The sequence below is a fragment of the Austrofundulus limnaeus genome, unplaced genomic scaffold (genome assembly GCF_001266775.1).
Source record: "Austrofundulus limnaeus strain Quisiro unplaced genomic scaffold, Austrofundulus_limnaeus-1.0 Scaffold126, whole genome shotgun sequence".
Taxonomy (NCBI): domain Eukaryota; kingdom Metazoa; phylum Chordata; class Actinopteri; order Cyprinodontiformes; family Rivulidae; genus Austrofundulus; species Austrofundulus limnaeus.
Window position 1 is genome coordinate 1,101,766 of NW_013952528.1, and position 11,161 is coordinate 1,112,926.

Consider the following 11,161-nt stretch of genomic DNA (forward strand, 5'->3'; position numbering starts at 1 on the left):
CTCCTGTACAGCACTTTGGTTTTTATTGTGCTTTATAAATAAACGATGATGATGATGATGATGATGATGATGATTCGCATCATGGATGTGCAGCCGACAAATCTGCGGCAACTGTGTGATGCCATCATGTCAATATGGACCAAAATCTCTGAGGAATGCTTCCAGCACCTTGTTGAATCTACGCCACGAAGAATTGAGGCAGTTCTGAAGGCAAAAGGGGGTCCAACCCGTTACTAGCGTGGTGTACCTAATAAAGTGGCCGCTGAGTGTATATATATGAATGAAGATTAAAAACTCAATGTCACTCCACTGCCACCTCAATGCGACCCCCTAAAGTTGACGGCACCATCTATTTGAGAAGCACTAGTTGAAAACCAGACACAAACCTGAAGGGATATAATAACCATTGCTCCTAAGAATAAAAGTGCATTTTTTATTTATTTTTTAATACAGCAACATGGTATATCACTTCATTCTCCAAAACATTAAAAGCATCTCTCAGGAAAATATTCTGTGAAATAAAATACATACAGAACATTTAAATAGAAAATGAAAATAGATCTTCAGAAGATAAAAAAAAGAAACAAAAAATAGCATATATTTAACCAAACCTAATCCAGGAAACACTAAATGACAGAAGCACATGTGACCAACATTACGTATTTAAAAGCGGGAAAAGTCAGAGGAGAGCATGCTCAGTAGATTACTTTTAATCCCAAAGTCTGAGCAGCATGAAGGGAAAAGATCCTGTAAGCATCTGAAAAATGACAGTTTTACAAGGTAAAGTATCACAAAGAGACAAGAAAAAGGCTGCTTTGTGCAAATAACCACAGTGGTCCACTTCTTCCAGTGTTGTCATGAGAAATCGTACATATTTATCTTTTTTTTCCTGTTTAATATTTTATATAAGTTACACAACAAATAAATATGTCATCTGTAATGAGGGTAGTGTTTCCGTTTTACTAAATAGATTTCTTCAAATATATATTTATATGTGTGGAAGTAGAAAAAGACCTGGGATGGGGTTACCAACAAACGCACAAATTTCAGAGACTCCTTCACAACTAACAGGTGTTTTTTAACCTAAAAATATACATTTTGGTTCACGAGGATTTCTGTAATCACACTGTGGTTGTTTCAGTAACTATGTCCAAACTTTAACATCTGCTAACTTTGAAGGTGTTTATCAGGAGTGAATCGAACACATTTATGTTTAATACTTTCAGATTAAAAGAAACATTCATTTAATATGGCTCTCAAAATAAGTCATCAATACAGAAATGTCTCAAAATAAGTTAAAAAAATGTGACCATTAAAATAAGAAAGTGTCAATGAATTTTATAAAAAAAAAAAAAGACTACAATTTAAAATAAAAACAGAAATTTGAGCTTTTGTGTCTCAGTTTTCTTTAGCACCCCTCTACTACTCTTCATTATTTTGTAAAATTATTGTCTTTAAGTACAACCACACCAGAAATAATTTATGGTTAGTTTTTGGTGAACAAATGTGATTTATTGTTTACTGCTCATTATTTCTAATTAATGTAAGGTAACTGTTAAAATTTTGTGAAAAAAAATTCTGTTACAAAGTAAAAAATAAAGCCTTATTTAACTTATTTATTTTGCATTCCATATTTTAGCTAATAAATTTACTCAACATATTTTTTCATTGTCTTTCTTTCAATCGTTGCAACTTCAAAGAAATAAATAATTTTATTGCTAGCTGATTTCAGCTATCCCTAGGTCGATGTCTTAAATTCTCCTTTGCTAAAATAACCACAGTGTTATTACAGAGGTATTAAACCAGAATGAATTAAAATCTTAATAAGATAAAACTTTTAGGGTGCCATGGCTCATGCTATTATTGGTAAAATTTGCAGGGAAAAAAAACAGATAAACTGAATAATATGCAGCAAAGAGGCAATACAGCAAAACCAAATACAGCATTTTTTGTGTCTCACAGGGAAAGAAACCAAACTGCAGCGGAGAGAAACGGGAGGTCAATTCTCTGATTTTGATCAACAGTGGTGGCAGTTTCTACCTCACAGTGTTTATGGACGGTTCAGGTAATTGGATGCCATTGTGTAAAGTCCAGATTCTCCACGTCAGAGATCATCAAGTTTTTGGTCTCCCTTCAAATTTGAGGAAAAAAAGATGTTTGTTTTTCTACTCACATCCTTAACAAAAGGTTGAGGACACAGAAACAGTCACTGAGGAGTTTTGGACACCGACTGTTATTGCTTCGCCTCAGTGGCAGGTTCGGGACAGGACGATGAGGTCACTGGTGCGGGCGGAGCTAGTGTAGAAAACCAGGAGGACATGGCAGACTTGGCACTCGTCAACGCTCCACCCACAGACTGACCTAAGAATGGAAAAATAATGTAAAGGTTTGATTTTACTGAAGAATCTTTTATAAAATCTGGCCATCTGATTTGGGGTTAGGTTTGGAGTCTTCCTTACCCACGATCTTTCCGGTCTGGACCATACTGCGGCTGGTTGTCATCATGGCATTTCCAATCTTCTTCCCTCGTTCGCTGTTCTGCACCGAGCTGCAGAAAATTGTAAACAATACAAAGTGTTTTTTAAACTAAAAATGAACATCCAWCTTTACTCTTCTGGGCTACAAAAGTAACATTTGAATTTTCCCGTCTTTCCTGGAAACAAACTACATAGAAAAGCCGTCAATGAACGCAGTGATAACTTGTTGGAGATTATGTAACGACTAAGTAAAAGTCGCGGTGGGCGAAAATGTGATGATCAGAGCTGACCTGAGAAACGCTCTGGCCACGTTTCACACTAAATATACGGCTAAAGGCAGCGCCGCCTGGCTTTATCGGAACATTAAGCTGGTGCAGATCCAACACGCAACCTTTCATGTGGATCCCAGCTGACCTGACATTCAGCARGAATCTGACTCCTGCTTCATCTGGGTGGCTGCAGCGTTGTTAAAAAGATGATCGTGTCAGCAGCTGCAGAAAGCAAACTCCTGCCACTCATAATCTTTAAATGTGTCATTTTAACTAAAAATAAACTACTTTATTTAACACATGAAGATTACAGTAATCACAATGCTTATTGCAACTGTTTAACACATTTTGGCTCTCCGAACCCAGCTTACAAAAATGAGATACATAAACAGCTCGGCTTGATTACTGCATAGTACTTATACTGCTTATATTGCTCATCTGCAACTGGTTCAAAATGCCACAGCTCAGTTTTTAACTGGTCCAAGAAAAACAGAAAATATTTCTTCAGCTGTGGCTTTCCTTTTCTGGCTTTCAGTTCTATTCCAACTCATCTTCAAATTACCCCCTCTGATCTCTCTGAACTGCTGCTGCTGTATGCACCTCCGTTCTCTCTGAGGTCAGCAGATCAGATGCTTTTCATGGTTTTTAGGACATGATGCAAGCTCTTAGGTGATGGGACTTTGTTGCAGGGCCAAAATTCTGGAGTGGTTTACCACTGCATATAAGACAGGCTGCTTCATTAGCTGTTTTAAAAACACAATTTTACTCCCTGTTATCAATCTGGTGTGAGATGACTTTGACCTCATAGTGCTTTGATTTATTTACTTGTTTATTGAAATGGTTTCTTATTCTCATTTCTATAAATTTATCATTTTTATTCTTTGTCTCATGCTTCTTTTGCACAGCCTTTGGCCAGCTTTGTTGCTTTTTGAGGTGCTTTATCAATAAGATGGTACAGTACGGTATATGGTACGATTTAGTGTGGTGAGATGTGACATAGTACGGTAAGGTTTGGTATGGAATCATAGTACGTTACAGTACGGTACAGTATGGTATGGTATGATTTTGTATGGTGAGATGTGGTGTAGTATGGTAAGGTTTGGTATGGTATCATAGCATGCTAGGCTACAATATGGTTTGCTACAGTATGATCTGGTATGGTACGGTATGGCTAATACTATTTTATAGAGAATCATTTAGATTATACTAGGTCAAATACATGAAAATAAATAGTCAGGATTDGAGAAATTCAAGTCAAACTACCATTAAATATGAAGCTTTTACAAAAATTACTTTAGAAATCATTGTTTAATACTATGATGAACTGTTATATATACAGTATTTGAACACATTAAGGTCAAACAAAGATAAAACTGAAACTAAAATGTACAATTATCAAACTCTTCTATGTCAAACCTCAAAAATGTCAAAGCAACTAAATAGAGCACTGGCCTCACATCCAGCTGGCTGACCCAAATAAACATGGCTATTATGTAGCGCTATGAGGTATTCAGACAATAAAGAAGCATCCTTTAACAGAGTGTGATCGCCTGAAGCTGTGCGGCTCGTCACGTGACTTTGTTTCCTGAAAACATCTTTGCCACAAGCTGCTTTTTTATCCAATCGTGACAACGAGGGAACACAAAAAAGGTCAGTCTCGTTTTATCCCCTGGAGCTTCTTTTAACCACACACATCACTGCACAATCGCACGAAAGTCAAACCTAGGGTTGTTTTTTTTAATCCTTTTTTGCATTCAGCAATGAGCTGAACAGAGTGGATAGATTTGGCTTTCAGCTTTTTGCTTTCCCAACAGACAACTTGAAGAGTGGGATCTATCACACAAGCCACCCCCTGACCCCTGTTCTCCCCCAAGTCACCCAGTGTCAGGTTTAAAAAAAAAATAACTCCATGTTTACTGGTGCAGGAAAACAGGAAGTGTTTTGTGGTTGAGAAAATGTTCAAAGACTGGTGGAGATAAATAAATCAAGCTGCAACTAAATGTTTCAGACTGAAAACCCACAGGGATTACTGGATTAAACAATTTCAAGTTCTCAGAAAAGAAAAACACATTTGAAAATATGAAGTCTTGAAACTGGTTTATTAGAAGAACCTAAGAAACATTCTTTTGTCACTGGTTCCTAAATAAATCTTGGGTCTCTTATTATTACTCTAACCTGTTTTACTGTCAGTACACAAACCTCGCGGACTTCTTTAGTATGTGTTGTAAAAATTAGATCTTTGTTCTTTTAGTACTCTGATCATGAGTTATGCTCAGTCATTACAAACCTKTATGTTTTCCTTTTCTATTTAAGCTGGTTCACAATTTTTATTTTATTACTATTTTCTTGATAAATTCAGTTTGTTGAATTGTTAACTGGGATGTAATAAATTTCTTTTTAGACAGACATAGACCATTATTTATAAAACTGTTTTAACCATAGGCAAGCCTTTACTTCTATTTTTAGTACTATCAAAGTATTTTTGTAGAATATTTGTCAGAAAGTAAGACTGGTGAAATGGCTAAAAGGCTAACCAACTATTAGCACAAACTGATCAATGTATATTTTTATTCTACTTAGGTATTAACCATTCTATCACAGAGATTTCATTTGCATTAAACTGGAGATAACTGCTAAAACTAGTCTTTTTTCATTGTGACCATGAATATAAAKAACATTCTGTTCCATATATGTTGTTTTCAAAGCTACAAAGATGGGCTGCAGGTGAACCCAAAGGGCTGCATGTGGCCTGAAATCTGCAGGTTGCATTCATGGAATAACACTATTATATTGATTGTATTTATTTTAGTTTTTGCATTGCTCAGGACAACAGATGGAAAATTAGACATTACGCTAACTCTGTCACATTTATATTTTTTGAATGTCCTTTTAAACAAATAAAGGCAATGAAATGAAAAGCAGTCAACTCTCCAACACATTTGTTCTCATTCTCCCTTGAGAAAATGTCAAATACTGTTAAGAAATTTAGAAATGTTATTGTTTTATTGCATTGCAACTATCTTGTGTTTTGTTGTCACTTCTGAATTGCTTCATTTTATGTAAAACTTTTGTTGTTTTTAGTAGGGGTTTAACGATACATCAATCTGTATCGATATATCAATTTGAACRGTTCATGATTCAGTAATATCGAGGCAAAATGAAAAYACTGATTTATATTGTCATCATATGCTCGAGGGGAATCTAAATAATTTGATATCGCATTATATCGACCGCAGAAGTGAAGTGAACTGAATCGAAATCATATTGTGACAGACTTTGTGATATCGAGAAATATCGAATCGTCACCCAAACATATCGATGTAATACTGTATCGTGATAAAGCTGGTGATTTACACCCCTAGTTTTTAACAGGCTGTATAAAGTGACTTGACTAAAAACTCTGGTAATTTTTCCAAAAAAAAAAAAAACACCGTTGGCTGACCAGATGCAGTACATCTGTTCCTGTATAGCTTGTGTCAGTTTCTGCACTCATGTTTACCCTGCTTCCTTAAAAACATTACATATGTGAGATTTATTCATTAGCAAAAGATAAGAACTGTTGTGTCACAAGATTGTCTTTTGGTACCAAATCAGAATTAAAAAAGTTTTATGATCGGACACTTCTTGGATATACAACCCGTCCTTAAAATGTTCTTCCTGTTTAAGGTTTTCTCCCTGAACAGAGCTTGGGTAAATCCTGTGGGGCCCCTGGCAGCCTGTAAACACTACTATTTGATGGTCAGGGTTGAGTCAAGACCGAGCAGTTTATCTGCTGCTGTGTCAACACGTGTTGGACAACCTSGCTAACAAACACTTCTTCAGTTTGGCTGAATCTCCTCCTGTTTTAGAAGCCTGCCTTTACAAAAAGGCTGAGGCAGGAAATGAGACACACAAAGTTCTGAAAAGCTCTGATGRCTTAGGGCCTAACAGCCTGCAACCACCATACCCCTACACCAGTAATAACCAGAGTTTTATAGAGAAGATCAAGATCCAACCTGKTTTCAGGTTTACTTTGCAGACATCCCAATCCTCGGAGAATTTAAAGAGTAACTAAACCCAAAATCAACTTAGTTTTTTTTGTTTTGTTTTGTTTTGCAGATAGACTCTTTAAATTGTGCATTAAGGGCATTATGTGCAAATTTTGACATTTTTGTATAAATTTGTTTATTTCTGCAATATTTGGTCTAAATCGGTGTAAGTGCTGCCCTCTATGGGTTGAATGGTGGCTACTGCAGTAAAATTTTCCTATTAGTTAAAATGGTACAGCTTGGTACATGCTTACATCACAGATCCCATGTTCGGGTATACAAACCTCTCTCAGACACGCCCCTGCTGCAACTCAGAGGTTGGAACAGTTTGTTACTGCTTTGAACATTAGCCCATGTTAGCAAAGATCTTTGGAGCAGTGGAGGAAGTGAATGAAGCCAGTCCGTGTTGAYAAGGCTTCAAATTAAATTAAATTTGTCTGACAAAGCAGCAGCTCTCATTTACAACCGTCTCGTTCAGCTCTGTACTTCTCTCCTCTCAGTAGAGTTGTTTATAGCGCACGCAATTTCCGGTTAGCTTCTTAGCTTAGCCTCCTTCACAGTGGAGCTGGCACACATACGTCGCGGCCAACCAATCCAATAATTTTAAACTTCAACAGAGGCCACGCCTCCAGCAAGAATCCCTTCTCTATAGCCGTGAGTCCAGACTTGTATGAAGCAAARCRAAGGACAWGGGGCTGGTTTTTACTAGGCTAGGTGTTTGACTGAACTTTAATATTTCCATGTGGAGCAGCAGGATGCACTGAAGGTGACACATAATTCCCAGAGTTATTAGAGAGCAGAAGGAAGTGKAGGCTAAAGGGACCACACAGCTGGTTTTATCCCTGAAGGACACTCTGATTTTACGCTGYTGCTGTCTCCAGCTTTCTCCACACCATAACAAGTTTCTGATAATTAATGCTTTATTTGTTAAATTTGGTTATAAAGTAGGAGCAAAACTTGGTAAAATAACGCTAAATTTAAGTTGCTTGTCAATAATTTTGCAAAGATTACTTTAAATTTTCCATATTTACCCACTTAAAAACATCTGGAATAAGCAGTGAACTAAACAGTTTTTTTTAATTTGAACTTCTTATTTCCCTAGAGTCTTTCTATGACTTAAAATGAATTTGTCATTTAAAAACAAAATATTCAGTGACTCCACTAATTAGCAAAAATGTTTGTTTGTTACCTTTCTGATTTAAYTGCATTATAATCATTATTCTCTTACTCATACAGAGGTGGCAGGCAAACTGAACCACCCTCTGTTTCCTGAAGCTTTGTGACAAATTTCACAGCAGCCCTGACACCAAACACCTGAAGGTAAAGCCAGAGCGTTGAGTGTCACAGCCAACCASATATGCCCGTGTTGCTACCATGAACTGAAGTTAGGGAACACGACCAGCTCTGTTTCGAGGAGGTGGGGGACCTATCTGCAGCGTAACACTGGAAGCAGCGCTCCAGCAGTGGAGGGAGTCGGCTTTCATACACACTTCCCGGAATGAAAGCAGATCGGAGGCCGAAGGAGTCTCCAGCTCTGTTCTTGAGAATGAAACTCTCTCATTATTAATGACTCGGGCCGTTATGAGACCCTCTTGTTTACTCCCCCTCCCTGCGACTGCTATATCCATCCACAAACCCAGTCCGAAGCCATCGGCTGCTCCTGACAGCAAATAGTACGGAGCGCCGAGCCCCACAACCTTTGGAAATCCAATCACCAGTGAGTGGTCTAAAAAGAGCCGGCGGTGGATCATCAGCTCATCAGACGTTAACGACACACCGCCAAAAGACAAACTGAGCCTGAGAATCTCACACTTACTAATTTAGTTATGTAACTAATTCTTTTAAGGCAGATCATTTGATTCTCAGTCATTCAACATAAATATATTAACTACAACCACTTAAGAGTAAAACATTTGTTCCATTCAATGATAGAAATTCACTAAATGTTGCTTTGATCCGCTCATGTTTAGACTTTTTACAAAATTACTTTTATGTTAGTTTATTTTATTTTTTTGTATTTTTGTCCACTACATTGCAGAGCAGGTGTAAGAATAAGAATATACTCACTGTGAGAGTCGTAGTTTGACATCAGCTACACTGTACTGGCCCTGAAAGGGGTGGCTGCAGAGAGGACATGATAAAAATACCAAGATCAGACCAACATTCATAGTTTCCCAAACAAATTCAATCAACAGTCAGGTTTATATCAAATCAGTTTAAATTAAAAAAAAAAATCTCAAACCTCAACAATAATAAGCAAACTACTTTCTAAAACCTTCACAAAATGTATGATAAAACCTCAGAAAAAATCAAAAACATTTTAGTGTTTAAATTGGTAAATAATCCTAAAATTAAAAGTAACGGCATCAAATAAAACACACAAACCTGGGATACCAAAATACAGATGTCAAGAGTTTAACATAAAAAGCACTACCACAAATACTGCAACATTTCTATGTTTACTAAAGTTTATTTGTCCGATTACTTTATTTACTACTGAAATCTAGTAGTTTCAAACCTTGTAGTATTTCTGCTAGTTTGTCTTAATATCACTTCTTCTGTTGAATGTAAAACATTGACAATTAAAARAACGCTAGATTTTTTTCACATCCAAATTCAGAGTTTTTATTTATTTGACCTTTTATTTAACCAGGTTAGTCACAGTTCTGTCCCTCAGGTGTGATCGGCTGCCTCTAGAATCACTGAGGTTAATTTTCTACACACGGTTTGTAAACAAAACTTTGAAACAGAGTTTAAAAAACCCACATGCACTCAGTATTTTATCTGTTGTAGGAATTAGTCATATTGCTCTCAGATTGAAGAATCAGAGAAATTTTCTTGAATGCCTCAATCTSAGCAGGATGCATTTAAAGGAACATTTCTGTCATTAAAACTAATTAAACTCAACATTTTATAGATGTTCAAGCAAATGCTAAGTTGGGGATTTTTACACCTTATTGCTCTTATCAGATAGTTACTTGAACTGTTCCTTTTTTCAACTCGTGTTTCACAGAAAGCATTTTGCAATACATCATGTAAAAGGTAAAAAAATGCATAAAAACTTAGAAAACCCTTTCACTTGAACAGAAATGGAAATTTAGAGTTTAAGCTGACARAGATTTGTTCCTTGATTAACTCTGAGTAATTGTTAGCGTAACACCATGAAAAATTCCCCCTGAATGTTTAAAATTAAATTTCTTCAACAAACATCTATTGTATGTAAGATACTGACTGCTCAAACCTTCTACACACAACCCCCGTTTGACGAAAAATTTAATCTCTTACAGTACAAAGAGTTTGAGTTATCAGAAAATATCCAACACTGAGAATGATCAATGTGGGGTCTCTGAGTCGACTCTCCTGCCCACTAACCCTGGAGTGATGGCTGTCATGGCAGGATGTTTGTTGCTGAACCACACCCGGTAGTTGTGAGTGATCTTCCACGCCGCGATGAAAGGAGCTCCATAGTCAGCCAGAAGCCTCTCGTTATCTGGGTAAARACAACCCCAAAAAAAGGAGAGGAGTGGGTGGGGAGGGATTGTTGTGTGAATTAATCACACAATTATTAAAGCTCCAAACTTATTGATTAAACTATAAACATCTAACAGAATCAACATTTGCAATAATCTGCTGCTACTCCAAACTTCCTTATCCCCCATATCTCCTATAGTTTGTATATTTATGTTCTATTTTTGCTTATTCTATTCTCCTTGTTCTATCCTTTTTTTTAATCCATTGTATCTGTATTTCAATTGCTTATGGGTGTAAATGGACCGTGATAATACAAATTTCGTTTCACCACATGTACCACATGTGATGCGAATGACAAAGTCTCCTTGAATCCTTGAACACTTTATTCCTCAGCAGGACAGAGGAAAGTTTAGAGATTAATACAAATAGTTAATCACTTCATTCATTCTTGTTMCACGTGATTAAAGGGCAATATTATGTGTTTCTCAGGCATATATTAAATGAAAACATTACAGTCACCTATCAAATATTTTATTTTATCAGTTGAAATCATTGAAATTTTATGAATTGGTTGATTATAATATTTTGCAGATTATGTATAAAGCTCATAAAAATTTATTACCTTTAAGTATCCAATTAAATTTTGTTAAGAGAGTAAGTAATTATAATCTTAAGGGACTAGAGATGTTTGTAAAGCCTAAAATTCGAACAAATTTGAAGGACCGATGTACTTCAGCGCAAGGAATAAGATTGTGGAATAATCTGGAAAGTGAGCATAAAAATGCTGGGTCAATAAGTTTGTTTAGGAGAATGATAAAAGTTATATTATTGAAGAAATATGAATTTTTAAAATGTGCATTCATGAGAACAGTTATAGAAGGAGTTGAAGTTTTTGGTCATGTTTTGTTATTTGAAG

At 36.3% G+C, this 11,161-nt stretch overlaps 1 protein-coding gene across 1 annotated transcript in view; it reads right to left on the reverse strand.

The window, feature by feature from the left end:
• Window positions 1-413: 413 nt before the first annotated feature.
• avl9 (AVL9 homolog (S. cerevisiase)) overlaps window positions 414-11,161 on the reverse strand; it is a gene marked incomplete in the record, with an annotated part of 27,604 nt that continues 16,856 nt past the window's right edge. Inside the window, 4 exon segments of the mRNA XM_014015278.1 lie at window positions 414-2,361; window positions 2,460-2,548; window positions 8,842-8,895; window positions 10,147-10,264. Of these exon segments, the coding sequence (XP_013870732.1) occupies window positions 2,234-2,361; window positions 2,460-2,548; window positions 8,842-8,895; window positions 10,147-10,264 (389 nt within the window).